This window comes from Crocodylus siamensis, chromosome 1, assembly GCF_052110815.1.
Source record: "Crocodylus siamensis isolate JL-2025a chromosome 1, ASM5211081v1, whole genome shotgun sequence".
NCBI lineage: Eukaryota > Metazoa > Chordata > Crocodylia > Crocodylidae > Crocodylus > Crocodylus siamensis.
This window is the reverse complement of record NC_143395.1, coordinates 403911908-403926601: the sequence shown is the minus strand read 5'-3', so window position 1 is coordinate 403926601 and position 14694 is coordinate 403911908. Positions and strand designations below refer to the sequence as shown.

The 14694-nt window shown below is 45.1% G+C and overlaps 1 protein-coding gene across 1 annotated transcript; it reads left to right on the top strand.

Moving 5' to 3' along the window:
* The first annotated feature begins 1047 nt into the window (after nucleotides 1-1047).
* LOC149875339 (N-acetylated-alpha-linked acidic dipeptidase 2-like) lies at nucleotides 1048-13104 on the top strand. Its single transcript, XM_090030593.1, has 3 exons — nucleotides 1048-1216; nucleotides 4762-4873; nucleotides 11453-13104. The coding sequence occupies exons 1-3, from the start codon at nucleotides 1129-1131 to the stop codon at nucleotides 11646-11648; spliced, it is 396 nt and encodes a 131-aa protein (XP_089886719.1). The 5' UTR covers nucleotides 1048-1128; the 3' UTR covers nucleotides 11649-13104.
* Nucleotides 13105-14694: the final 1590 nt, after the last annotated feature.

The following is a 14694-nucleotide window of genomic DNA, read 5'->3' as shown; positions in this document are numbered from 1 at the left end:
AGCCGGGGCTTTGTTGAGTCAGGCCCTAAAAACCTCCAAGAATGGAGATCCCACCACCTCCCTGGGCAACCTGCGCCAGCGCGTCGCCACCTGTCTAGTGAGAAAGTTCTTCCTAATATCTGACCCGCTGCAACTTGAGAGAGTCGCTCCTTGCTGTGTCATCCACCACCACCACGAATAGAAGCAGCTGAGAGATTTCAAGAAGACAACACTGAATTCAGGCCCAAAGAGGTGTTGAAACTAATAACAGGGCAATCATTGTCTAGCTTTTGTATCGCTGTTTAATCGGAAGAGTCCTGTCAGCTGTCTCAGAACCGGCTGAATGAAGTGATGCATTAAGCTTGTGCGACCTGGAAAACGATCAACCTGCCTGGAGAAAAAACAGCCTTTTCTCTCCCAGCGTACACTGCCTTCCCTCTTGTGTTCAACGCCTTTGTGACCCCGGGAGAGTTTCTAACGGGTAACAAAACCGCAGCGCATGGATATCGTGTGTGAGCTCCGAAACAATCCCCGTGTGTAGACGCAGTCCTCCGAGCAAAACCAGCCCAGAAACGGAAAAGAGACCGGTGGAGGGGGGACATGAGGCGGGTTTACAAAACCCCCGGTTAAGCGAAAGTCAGCAGGGCTTTGTTATTGACCCTCACAGGACAGGAGCTGGGGGTCACCTCATGAAGCCATTTAAAAGGAAGACACGCAGCAGGGTCTGCAGGGGTGGCCGTCCTCGCCCCCAGGGTGGGGGCACCCAGGCGCAAAAAGGGACGCCGGTGGGAGGCAAGGGGCACCCCTCACGATTAAGACTCCCTAGACCCATCACGCTGAAGGCTGCAAGCCTCAGCCCCAGCCTCCCCTAGCGTGAGGTCTGACCCCGCAATGCCCACTCTTATTTCCTAGCCTGCCTTATTTCTATAAGGGCGCCCCCCCCCCCGCCGTCCTCTGAGCAGGTCTCCTGCCCCTGCTCCGCCCGCCGCGGGGGGCAAAGGCCAGGCTCTTGCGGTGCCTCAGTTTGCCCACCTGCAAAAGGGGGCGGGGGGAAACCTGACCCGCTCGGCAGCGCGGGCGGGAGCGGAGCCCGTGCAGACGCCGCAGGCGCGGGGCTGAGGCGGGAGCCGGCGGCGCAGGGCCGGGGAGATGCCCGGCCGCCCGGGCGCTCCGCGCCTCCGCCTGGGCTGCTGCGCGCTGCCGGCGCTCGGCCTGGTGCTGCTGGGCTTTGCCGCGGGTGAGTGCGGGCGCGGGCCGGGGGCAGGCGGGCGCCCCGCCTCAGGCCCTCGGGGCAGGGGGAGGCGGGGTCTGGAGGCCCGTGGCCAGGTTTGGGCCCCCCGTGGTGGAGAGGATGGGGGCAGTTTGGAGAGAGTCCAGCGGAGGGCAAGGGAAAGGGTAGGGGGGCTGGAGAGAAGAGACGGGGGGACCTGAGCTCGCAGGACTAATGACACAGCCCCTTTTACCCTTAGGGCTCTATTTTATTTTAATTTTTAATTTATTTATTTTTTTTGCTCTGTTTAATGTGGGTTTCAACAAAAAACAAAACCACAGAAACGGATGTGTAATGTAGCAAAGGACTGCCCGCTCCCCTCCTCCTGCCGGGTTGTGTTTTGATCTTCAAGGGGATGGCATAGGGCTAGAGCCCCTCGCTTCGGTACTACAAAGTTTCTGGTTTCTCTTTGGCTGCCTTAGATGTGAGGCTGTGCTGCACCCTCCGCACCCCCCTTTTCAACATCTGCCCGTGAAGAGAAGGTTATAACAAGTATCATACTACTTAGGGTCGGAAGGGACCTGAACAGATCATCAGGTCCAACCGCGGCCCTGGGCAGGAATGGGATCATATCACCCCAGCCAAATATTGTCCAGCCTCAATAAAACCGAACTGAAGGCACGGGAGCTGTTTTCAGGGACTGTGCCCCTTTTCATACAATCATAGAAAATGAGGGTGGGAAGAGGTCGTCTAGTTGGGTGGTCAGCCTTTTTTGTACCCGGACCCATTTGTAAACATGGAGCTGGGCCCAGTGCCCCTCACTCCCGACCTGCTGCCCTGCACCCCCAGGCCCCCAGTGTGCGGGGCAGGGGTGGGTGTGTGGGGCCTGGGGGGCTCCAAGCAGCAGCACCTTGCAGGCTAGTACTCTGCCAGCCTGCATGATAAAAGACTCAGTTTCCTTCGTTTTTCTACTTTAAAGATGAATCCATTTTTAAAGTTTGTTCACAATCTTTTCATCTATTCTTGTGACCCACTTTTGGGTCACGACCCACAGGTTGAGAAAAACTGATCTAGTCCAACCCCCCTGCTCAAAGCAGGACCAACTAGACCATCCCAGACAAAGCTTTGTTGAGCCAGGCCTTAAAAGCCTCCAAGAATGGAGATGCCATCATTTCTCTGGGTAACCTGCTGCAGTGCTTCACCACCCTCCTCATGAGAAATTTTTTCCTAACCTAAACTTCCCTATCTGCAACTTGAGACCATTGCTCCTTGCTCTGTCCTCTGTCACTACTGAGAACAGACTAAACTTCTCTTCTCCAGACTAAATCAGCCCAGTTCCCTCAGCCTCTCCTCAGCAGTCATGTGCCCCAGCGTCCGAACCATCTTCACTGCCCTCCACTGGACTCTCTCCAATTTGTCAACATCCTTTCTATACTAGGAGGCCCATAACTGGACACTGTTCTCCAGTTGTGGCCTCACTAGTTCTAATTAAGGGAATATTTACTTCTCTTATCTGCTGGCAATGCTCTTACCAATGCAGCCCAGTATGACATTAGCAGGGCTGGGAAATACAAGAAAAACATTAGAAAATTGTGGAAAGAAAGCATAGTTTGAATAGTACACATACAAAAAACTAGAATTCTTGGTTCCAAAATGATACTTTTTATTAGATCAACTGGGAAATTGCAAGAAAATTGTCCTTTTTTTCAAGCTTTCAGGTTCAAAGGGCTTTCGTCAGGCTCTAGGAAAAATAGAGATGGTAAAACATCCCCACAAGGAGGAAATAAACTTCATTTTTGCACAGAGGGAGCTGGAGATGGAAGTCTGTCCCTCTGGGCCCATGAGTGTCTTTGTGAGCTGTGCTGAGTAGCTCTTTGATGTGTTGATCAGGTAGGATTCCTTCCCTGAGGTGCCAAATGGCAGGCAGGGAGGGAAAAAAACTTCCGTGTTGTTCTGCAATGAAGTTTAAAATCCAAAATCGGCTAAAATTTGGCATCTTTCATGTTTCACAAAGGTATTTGGTAGTGTAAATAGTAGAACATTTAGTCCATTAAAAAAGGATAGAGGGTCATTAACATCTGTGGGGTAGAGAGAGAGATTAACAGGAATCAAGGAAAGGACAAAGAGCCATGAAGTCGATTAACTCAGCACTCGGCCAGGGTAAAAATGTGGCTGCCCCTCCCAAGCAGTTGATTTTAAATTTTAGGTAGAGCAGGAATCAAAGGGGAATACAACTGTACCACTGCACCCTCTCCTCCACTGCGATCTGCCCATGTTTCTGTTACCATACACATCTGATGCCAGTGTAAATGGTAGATCAGGGAATTCATAAAGAAGTAGGTCTGGAAGGTACCTCCAAAGGCCATCTAGTCCAATCCCCTGCCTGAGACAGGATCATTCCTATCCAAACCATCCTATACAAATCCATAATCTGAACACTTCGGAGAACTACTTGTAACCCTGATGCAGCACAACACATAACACCCTAATTTGCCAATGTCCTGCTTCGGTAAAAGGTTATTAATATACAGTCAAGAGATAGAGGGCCATGCTCCCCAGTTACAGAAGGCTAAAACCCCCACAGTCCATACCAGTCTGATCATGGGGTAAAATTCCTTCCCGACCCCATATACGGTGGTAGGTCTGATCCTGGGCAGAGGGGCAAGGTTGTCTGTCTAGGAACCTCTGGCTTTAAGTCCCAGCAGGAACGCTGGCATACCCCAGTCCAAGTGGGAAAGGAAACTTCTCTCTCTCATTTTTTCTTTCATGTTCATTTACTCTGTGCTTTAGCTAAGGCAGTGTGTACAGTCATACTTGCTGTGGTAATGACTCCTTGTGAGGAGGGATGCTGGGGAAGGATTTCATTTTTAAGGCAAACCACACAAATATGCAAGGAAAACCAGGGCCAAACTTAGCAGCTGTAGCTTCCCTTTAGTTCTTTCTTCTTTTCCTACTCTGAATATCTTCTTCTACCTAGAAGTCCAATGCACTATCCATTGTGTTACAAAGCCAACATTTTTCTTCTTTAATTGATTAAATTCCAAGGGACTTTGCTCTTAAGTTTTTAAATTCATTTTCCCCAAAACACCAAATATTATGAGACTGGCCTGGAAGTCCTGGAGCCTTAGCTCCTCATCCTGAACAGTCTCCTGCTTGCTTTTGACTTTAAACACCAGGGTTGAGTCACTGACAAAGGGGATCGGGTCATTTCATTTGTTCAGTACAGTCTCATGGTGAGTATGATGGATCTTATTGTCCTTTCACTGGCAACTAGTCAATTAGTAAATCTCCTTTGGAGTTATATTTCTAAACTTAGTGGGAGAGAAATACCTATCTAAATAAAACTATTTTTATGAAGGATTTACTGTCTTTTGTCACTATATGATTCAGTAAACGATACAGGTTTTGCTTTCTAGTTCCTGTTACAAATTTAGACCCAGTCCAGCCAATGTTTTTGCATGTGCTGCAGGCAACAAAATGTTTCATTGGCTTTAATAATACTGGTCACTTGTGCTCAAGTGGTTGACAATCAGGGTTCTTGAGAAATACCAAGATTTTATGATATTTTTCAGGCTGGTTTATGAAGCCAACTGTAAAAACAGGCAGCTCATCATATGCTTATCAAGATATGAGGCAGAGACTTGTAGCTGAAATGAAAGCAGAAAACATCAAGGAGTTTCTTCGGTAAGCCCTCGTTTTCACATAATTATATGAGTCATGAAAGCCAAAAGGTAGACATAGTAGTTTCAAGAAAGAGTCTTTGAAGGCCGGGATGTTAAGATATGTTAGGATTACTTTGTCTGTGCAGAATATTTAGAACTATTCCAGAAATTAGCTTTCACTTTATTTTTTTAAGTTGCCTTTCTAGAAACTATTGTACTCCAATGAGTACTTTCTTCAAACTAGTTGGAAGATGTGAGAAATAAAGGATGTGTAAATATAGATGAAATAATATTTCCTCAAGCACAATTCTTTCATGTTCTTGGTGTTTTGGATATTATTTCTTTTGGCAGTTTTGGGGAGCTCCTTCAGTCCACAGTCTAAATAAATGCAGGTATTAATAGTACTGCAAAAAGAGTGCTGTAGACTCAACTCATAAATAGACATGATTTTTTGAAAATAATGTATTAGGAATAATACTTTTTTATTGCAAAAACATCTACTGAGAGTATATATGTTCTTGTTCTCTCTTTATTCAAAACTTTTTTTCTATAACCCCATCTCCAGGTAGTATAGCTTTCCCCCCTATGCATCTTCCAAATCCTGGCATCAAAGAACAATGTTTTAATTTCAGAGATAGGTATGTAATTCTATTTGTTTTATGTGAACTGTTATTTAGTAAGTTTAATAACTAATCCCTAATTATTTATTAATCTCCCAGTGTCTCGGCATCAAGTGACCCGACTAATCTGTGTAAAGCTGAAAATAATTCACCCTGTAGGAATATACTAATATTACATGAGTCCAATGGCATTCATAAATTCATATATTCATAAATAATGGGTTTTGTACTATAATGTGCAGTAATTTTTGATGTGTGAGCCCTGTGGTGATGCTCACTGAGGACCCTGCCAGATCTACAGTATACCTAGGCTCTGTATATTGTATATCATCAGTAAAGACAGCTGTTTGAGCCCCAACACCTGTGTTGTTCCTTCAGGTTATATGAGCAGCCCATCAGTACCTCTTGGCTAGGGACAGACATTCAACAAACCTGAGTCTGAATTAATTCAATCTTTGCAGGTTAGTCTAACCTGGCTGGGCTAAATCACCTTGTAACTGCACAAACATGCCAGACATGCAGGCACATGCCTGCAGTGTCCCACGATAGAAGCTAGGGGGCACCAGAGCAGCCCTACCTTCCCTGGACAGTGCTGAACTGAGGGGGGGCATGGGCAAGTCCCAGCAGGATGCTCTGATTAGGGAGGTATGTCTGCACCATCCCAGGCTTTCCCCCATTCCCTGCTCAAGGGGTGGGAGTGTTGCTAGACCTCCGCCCCCTGCTAGCACTCAGAGACAAGGGAGGGGTGTGTGGACAGTGCATGCATCTGTTGATGATACAGAGCTTTTAAATCTCCCTCCCTGCTTCTTTATACTGTCTGCAGCAAACTGATAGGAGAGCAAGCCAGAAAGGGGTTGATAAGTGTTTATCAACCGGGAGAGACACGCCTGGGCCAGGGGTTAGCGAGGAGTTAGTTAGGGTACTTCTGGAGAGGCTGGACGTGTTCAAGTCCGCTGGTCCGGACGATCTTCACCCTAGGGTTCTACAGGAACTGGCCGAGGTCATTGCGGGACCCCTGGCGCGGCTCTATGAGCACTCGTGGTGCTCTGGTGAGGTGCTGGAGGACTGGAAGAGGGCCAATGTGGTCCCTATCTTCAAAAAGGGAAAAAAAGAGGACCCGGGAAATTACAGGCCAGTTAGTCTTACCTCAATCCCGGGTAAGCTCTTTGAAAAAATTATCCTGGCACACATCCAGGAGGGCCTTGCGGGGGAATGCATGCTCAGGGGCAACCAACATGGGTTCATCAGTGGCAGGTCTTGTCAGACCAACCTGGTGGCCTTTTACGATCAGGTCACCAAATCATTAGATGCAGGGGTTGCTGTAGATGTAGTCTTTCTGGACTTCCAGAAGGCTTTCGACACTGTCTCTCACCCTGTCCTCATCAAAAAGCTGGGAGACTGTGGTGTCGATGCCCACACAGTCAAATGGGTCGCCAACTGGTTAGAGGGCCGCACCCAGAGGGTGGTAGTGGATGGGTTCTTCTCAACCTGGAAGGACGTGGGCAGTGGGGTTCCGCAGGGCTCGGTCCTCGGGCCCGCACTGTTCAACATCTTCATCAGTGACTTGGATGAGGGGGTAGAAAGCACCCTGTTCAAGTTTGCTGATGACACTAAGATGTGGGGAGATGTGGGTGCACTAGAAGGGTGCAATAGGCTACAAGCTGACCTTGACAGGTTGCAACGGTGGGCGGATGAGAATAGGATGGAGTTTAACACTGATAAGTGCAAGGTGTTGCACATGGGGAGGAAGAACCGGCACCACACTTACAGGTTGGGGAACTCCCCTCTTGCCAGCACGGAGACGGAAAAGGATCTTGGAGTCGTCATTGACTCCACGATGAACATGGGCCGGTAGTGTGGGGAGGCAGTCAAGAAGGCCAACCGTACCCTGTCATGCATCCACAGATGCATCTCGAGCAGGTCTAGGGAGGTGATCTTCCCTCTCTATGCGGCACTGGTCAGGCCGCAGCTGGAGTTCTGCGTCCAGTTCTGGGCGCCACACTTCAAGAGGGACGTGGACGATATGGAAAGAGTCCAGAGGAGGGCCACTCGTATGATCAGGGGTCAGCAGGGCAAGCCTTATGAGGAGAGGCTACGGGACCTGAACCTGTTTAGCCTCCACAAGAGAAGGTTAAGGGGGGACCTTGTGGCCTGCTACAAACTGGTCAGGGGGGATCAGCAGGTATTGGGGGAGTCCCTGTCCCCCCTTGCGCTGCCAGGAGTGACCAGGAATAACGGTCACAAGCTGGCGGAGGGTAGGTTTAGATTAGATATTAGGAGGCGCTACTTCACAGTCAGGGCAGCTAGGGCCTGGAACCGGCTTCCAGGGGAAGTGGTGCAGGCTCCTAGCCTAGGGATTTTTAAAAGGAAGTTAGATGAGCACCTTGCTGGGGTCATCTGACCCCGGTGCTCTTTCCTGCCAAGGCAGGGGGTCGGACTAGATGATCTTCCTAGGTCCCTTCTGACTCTAGCTACTATGAAACTATGAAACCTCATTAGCAAAACAATAGCCTCTCTCCATTACTTCAAACTCTTCTGAAACAGCTTACCAGCTGACCTGTTGATTAGCTCCAAACAGCCTTAAGTGGTCACTGTTCTGTCATCCTGTTCCAGTGAAATTGGAGAGACTCACATACAGAGACACTTCTTCGCATTAGCTAGTGTACCACATGCCTAGGGCCCATGAGGCTGGGGTCCATGCTGTGGGAGATGGGAGGGAGGGGGGATTCCTGCTTGTATAGCAAGCAGTGAGGGGGTGGGTAGGGCAGGGGGAAGCCAAGCAGACCCTGCTGTGCCTACAAGTCTCTACTGGAGCTCCAGCCAGGGAGCAGAGGGAGGGGCCAGTCCTGCTGTGCAGCAAAGAGCCCCGCTCAGCCCAGAGAGCATGTTGGGATGCTGTGGGTGTCTGATTTATCTTAAACCAGCAAGGGTCTGGGACAGACATTGCATAAACCGGTTTGAGCCAAATCAGTTAAGTCTAATACTACATTCAACCAGGTTGATCTCAAACTAGTTTCAGCCATTTTCAAACTGGTTTATGTGCACTGAACAGCTGTTCTGTTCTGAAACAGATTTAAATCAGTTTCTGATCACTTAAACCGGTTTCTGTGTAATGTTTGTCCCGAGGTCTTATGCCTTTCATTTTTTCTCCAAAAATGAATTAATGATATTTGTGCATGTTAGCCTTTAAAAAAGTGTAATCAAACGTGTTCAAAACACCCAAGCTAAGTCACCCACTGTTAATGATATATGTTGATATTTGAACAGTCTCCTGCCACTGCTGCAACAGATTGTTCAGAGCAAAGATCAGACTTATTAGTCACCTATGTACTCACACAACCTAGCTTCCACCCCCCCTTCACGCTCTTCCCTTTCCCTTTTTTATCTTTTTCCTTCTCTATCCTTTTCTCTTTTCTCCTTCCCTTTTTCTTTCCCACTTCTTTTCTCTCTTCTTCCTTCCCCTTCCTCCGCTGGATGTGGTCATCTTCACCCGTGAAGGACAAAAGTATATTTGACATGGTAAGTTTGTGAGGGTCTATAAGAGACCAAAGAACTCATGATTTCTGTACATTTATATATTTTAAATTGCAATTTTTCACTTCTATCATCAATTACACTCGATGAAGTACATGGAACTTATGTTGGTTTTTGTGCTCACATTAAATTAGAAAGTTCCTAAGTGGGGTATGTGTATGCGTCCATGTGAGTGAGTGTCTAGAAAATATACATGCTGAAAACAATAAGAAATACCTTTGTAATTATGTAGACAAGGTTTTTTGGGTAAATGTGATAACTTTTATTAGACCAGCTAAGTAATCTAAACTTAGTTTTCCAACTATTTAGCTGATCTAATAAAAGATACCACATTTACCCAAAAACCTTGTCTGCCTATGTCCTTAGACCAACGCAGCTACAACCAACACTCCCAAAATTCTGTAATTATATTGAAGTCTTAGCTGTAGTGGATTAACTTAATCTAGTTTGCTTCCTTTGATATACCAAATACATTTTAAAAATTCAAATAAAAAGTAGGGATTGCAGACATTTTGTTGGTAAATCATTATCCAGAACACATTAAAGTTTCTGTAAAACCAATGAATAGTTAAGACTCCCACACTACACCCTAACTGAAGTTCCAATAAACTCTTTAATCTGCCATTCTTGTATGGGAATAGGAAAGTTAAATGTCAGAAAATGCAGAGTTATATTACCTTTGGGACTACTCAGCCTTAATTCTGTCCTGGTTGATCATTGACCTGTGAAACCACGAGGAGAAAAATAGTAAATAAACCCTGAGGCATCTTTGCACATCACTTTAATCTGGAGCCAAAAAGTATTATACATCACCCATAATTGCATTATCATTGCATGATCATTGCATGACATTGCAATGGGACAGTGTTACAGCTCTTTCAATGTCTTACCTGTCCGTTTCTGTACCTGAACATCTTCAGGTTTCTTTTAAGGTTTCTTGTTTTATAATGCTTGTGTTTGATATAATTGGACCAACACTGTAATAGTGTTAATTCAAATTATTTTTATCTGGTATTGCTGTTGAGAAATTCCATTTAATATAGGTTTGAGGAATTATGTTCATGGAAATAACGTTTTAAAATTATTTTGGATTTGCATATATAGGAGAACTTAATCTGTTTAACTGGCTTATGTTTTTACTGATTTTTTTATTTTGGTTTTCCACCCCACAATCAGACACTGAGTTGTTGAGGTCAGAGCATCTGCTCCTTTGTGCCATGGCCTTTCAGGAAGGGTAGTAAGAGTTTGTCTTTTACAAACAAATGGAACAAATAGCCTGTGTTTTTACTTCAGTTTATGTTACAGACAGCATTTCTGAATCACTTAACATCATATTACCTGAATGTATGCCCTCTGCATTGCTAAGCATACTGTCAGTACTTAATTAATCATAAATAATGATGGATTATTCAGAGTCAAATATACAGTCACTAGTTTGCAGATTTACATCTGCTTTCTGGTGTATAAGATAGGTCATTTAGTAGCAAACCATTAGTCCAGCAAGCCCAATCACAAGTAATTAGTGAGCAATACTTGATTGTTAAGAAGGAAGATGGAGGCAGGGAAATATGCAGTCTCTCTCACTCTTCTTCCCTCCTTCACTGCTCCTAAAACAGCTTCTAGCGAACACAGAGAAAAGGTGCTCTTTGTAAACCAACTTCAGACTTACCATATTTTCTTTATATTTACTATTTACTAGTGCATTAGCCTAAGGTGATTGATGTTAATAGATTCTGGCTTCAGGTTGGAATGCTTATATCACAATTACCTTAATTTTGTTTTTTTTTTTCTGTATTTAAATATTGTTAACGACAGTCATATTATCCATTTCGCTTTATTTAAAAAATTGCGTAGTTTGAATTAATTATTTTCACTATACCTTGTCATTGCATTTTATCCCTAGGATATACCACAACCATCACCGTGTAATTTGGGGAATTTCATTGTATATTAACAACTTTTCATATTATTTCTTTTTCCCAACACACCTGTGTTGTTCGTTCAGATTATATGAGCAGAAGACTCATCAGGATCGCTTACACCTTTCATGTTTTCATCAGAAATAAATTGATGATACTTGCAAATGGTTGCCTTAAAAAAATGTAACCAAACATGTTCAACTCAGGTATTCAGCTCAGGTTCTTTTCCTGAATTTCCTTAAAATTGATTTGTGCTCCCATATCCACATCAGTGCTCTGACAGTTTGGGTGGAAAGCTGATGTGATTTATTTTAGGATTTTGGAAATTCCTTAATTCTTACATTTCATGCCTTATCCTAATTCATTCTCTGATCATTTATCTTATTACGTAGGTCCAATTTATATCTAACGAATGTAATCTGTAGCAATGCACTATGTGCACATGTTCCTAAGATGTAAAAATTCAGATCCACTATTCTGGTCCTGTCTGAATGCATTGCTTACCCGTGACTTTCTGTTTTGTTTTAGCTGTTTTACAAAGCTTCCTCATCTCGCAGGAACAGAACAAAATTTCCATCTTGCCAAGCAAATTCAAGACCAATGGAAATCATTTGGGCTGGATTCAGCAGAGCTGGTTCATTATGATGTACTCCTTTCCTACCCAAATGAAACAAAGCCCAACTACATCTCAATTATTGATGACCTGGGGAATGAGGTGATCTAACTATGATTATATATCGTTAACTCTTTGAAGAGAAAGGGCCCATCGGTATTCACACCACTATCTTGTTTCACAATCTGAGAATCGCCTGCCGGTGGATGATGACAGCACATGTTGTAAACTACTTACAAATGATTTTCCAGTTGGGCACCAGTGCAGAGAGACTCTCATATCTGTTTTTTCAGTGTTTCCACTGCTGCATCCAAAAAGAGAAGGGGAAATCTGCCTGAAATGAAGTCATAGGGAACAAGACTTGGGTGCAGAGAAAGGCATGGGGAGTGGATTGGAACAAAGAGCATACAATGTATTGAAGACTATGGCTGGGGTCATGGGGGGAGGAGCATTGGCTGCATAAGGAGACTGGAAAATGAGCTGGAAGCAACTAGCTGATGGGTAAGACACTGAAATGCAACAAGGACCTAGGGAGACAGGAACTGGAAACTAGTGGAACAGGAGAAGGGACTGATGTCGGAGAGGCCAAATTTGGCTTAAAACCAGAGGGCATGTATACATGGGCCTAGGAAGAGGTTAGTATGGAGGGAGAGGAGCAGCAGGGGTCAAGTTTGAAGGAAATGGGCAGAGGAGTCTTTGCTTGCTCTCCCTTCCTGAACCTGACACAGAACCAAGATCAGCGAGTCCTCTGCTAGCAGCAAATATCTATGAAACTCACTGGCAATTATTCCACCCTTCTCAGCCCCAACCCAGTGCTGGTCTACACAGAAGATGACCACCTAGCTTTGCTGTCACACACTTCACCGTGGGTGTGCCTACAGTGCCCCCATAGCGCAGTTGTCACCGCACCGTCATTCAATAATACTTGCTTTAGGAAATACTAAATGACAGTGCAGTAACAGCCATTACTGAACTGTCCCAGTGGTCCACGGTTATTTTTGGCAGCTATGTTGATGTAACAACGCACTACAGCAAGGTAGCTACCCACTACAGCGATGTAGTATCAGCATCACAGTTTGTGCCCGTTGATGCTACAATGCCATAGCACCGAGCTACATTGCCATAGTACATCACTATGGCTATGTGTAGACGTGCCCTGTGTGTAACGGTATGCAATTTTCACTTAGGTATAAAGGTTCCAACCCTAATGATGACCCCTGGGTGTCAGGATGTTGATCCCATGATGGTCTGGGTTGTTTTTTTTTCAGTGCAGAGATCTTAAAGTGCCATGAATACACATTATTACAAAGCACAAACCAAAGAGGCTGAATTAGATTAGCATTTGGAACCATAATCTTAACATTCCTGATCTCTTACATAACTGACCTCTCAGTCTTTATATGTATGTACATGAGAGAGAGAGTATGTCTAAACATACACACATGCCAGTTTTCTACCAGATGGAACCTATAAAAAAAATAAAGCAGACATTCTTGAAAAATTGATGCATGATTTTTGTCCTTCCCTTTCTAAAAAATACTAGTACAATAAAACTTTGCAGAACCGATTGTGTTATCAGTTATTCTTTTCATTTTACAAAACCCTGCTGAAAAATCCAGTCCTTCCACCTCTACTTGTACTGAATAGTATTTCATTATGTGAAAAGTTGTTCCTAACATCTGATGAAGTAGGTTGTTGCTTACAAAAGCTCAAGCCTCTTTGAACCAATTAGTCTCTAATGAGTTAGTCTTTAAGGTGTTACACTGCTCTACCTTTAGCTTGACTTCAGAGTAGCATGGCTAACTACTCTGTGATTACATGAGTAAGAGTAGGATTGGACCTAAGAGTATATAAACAACATGGATGGGAATTAAAACAATAGTACTTAAATACTACTGAACGAAAATGTTGGAAAAACCACAAAATTACCAAAAAGTTCCTGGACTGATATGTATGAACAAACTGCATAAAATTATCACCACTAAGCCTCTATTTTAGGTCAAGTAATGACTCATAAACTTGACATGCAAAATAATATTTATCCATTCATATTAACCTACACTCATTTTCTTATGATTTTTAACTGCAAGATTTTAGTCTACACGTGCACATGCTTATGGTGCAGTAACCCTGGCTAATTGCAAGTAAATTTACTACCTGCAAACGCAAGTAACAAATTTACTATCAACTACTAACGGCGCAGTAGCACTTGTGTTGATGCCTGATGAGGAACAAATCTGCTCCTGGTCAGCTGGCCACCAGGGGCGGGATATTGCTCCTTGCCCCTGGGAGCTAACTGCTATTGGGCAGGCTCAGCCACTGGAGCCCAGGAGGCCCTAGCAGCAGGGAGCTCCAAGACCCTGCTCTGAGATGACTATCGTGATCTTTATCTCCCAGCCTCCACTTTGCCATCATGATTCAGAAGCAGGGGGTTAGAAGACCCTTATCTGCAGTGCCAGCTCCATGGTCATGGGGCTGGTGCTGGAAGATCCTTATCTCCCATCGCCAGCCCTGATGCTCCTTCCTGGCAGGGGCTGGGGAGCTTGTTTCTGGCCTAGCTCCATGATCGCAGAGCTGGGTGGGAAACAGGTTTGAGAGCTTATTCTCCACTCAGCTCCTTGAGCATGGAGCTGAGTGGGAAACATGCTTCCCAGCCTCCCCCCTCCTGCAACTGTGGAGTGGGTGTTGGAAACTATCCCGGTCAGGGGCAGGTCCCAACCCCATGACCCAGATCAGGTGAGCTAGGGCCAGGAACTCCCTGCCCTGGTAGCAGGCAGCCCCAGAGGGCAGGGTGTAATGTCCTAACCCCAGCCAGGAGAGAGCTCAGTGCTTCCTGCCAGTCCCTCACTAGCACCTAGGGGGAGCCTACAGCTCACCCTGGTGGCAGCAGGGGCCCATTGCTGGGCCTCAGGAAGTAGGAGCAGTTTGCTGCCATTAGCAGCAAATCTGCTTCCACTTCCCTGTATGTGTAGACATCTACCCGTGATCCTCAAGTGCCCTGCCATTATGCCTTTATCTAAATGAAAATAACAGTATCTGAAATATATTTATGTCCTGAAAAACCTTAGTCCCAAAAGTCTATCTGACTGATTCTTCTATACTAACTCATTCAGAGAATTAGTAACTTCAGTCTAATAAGGCTAACTCTCTCTCTTGA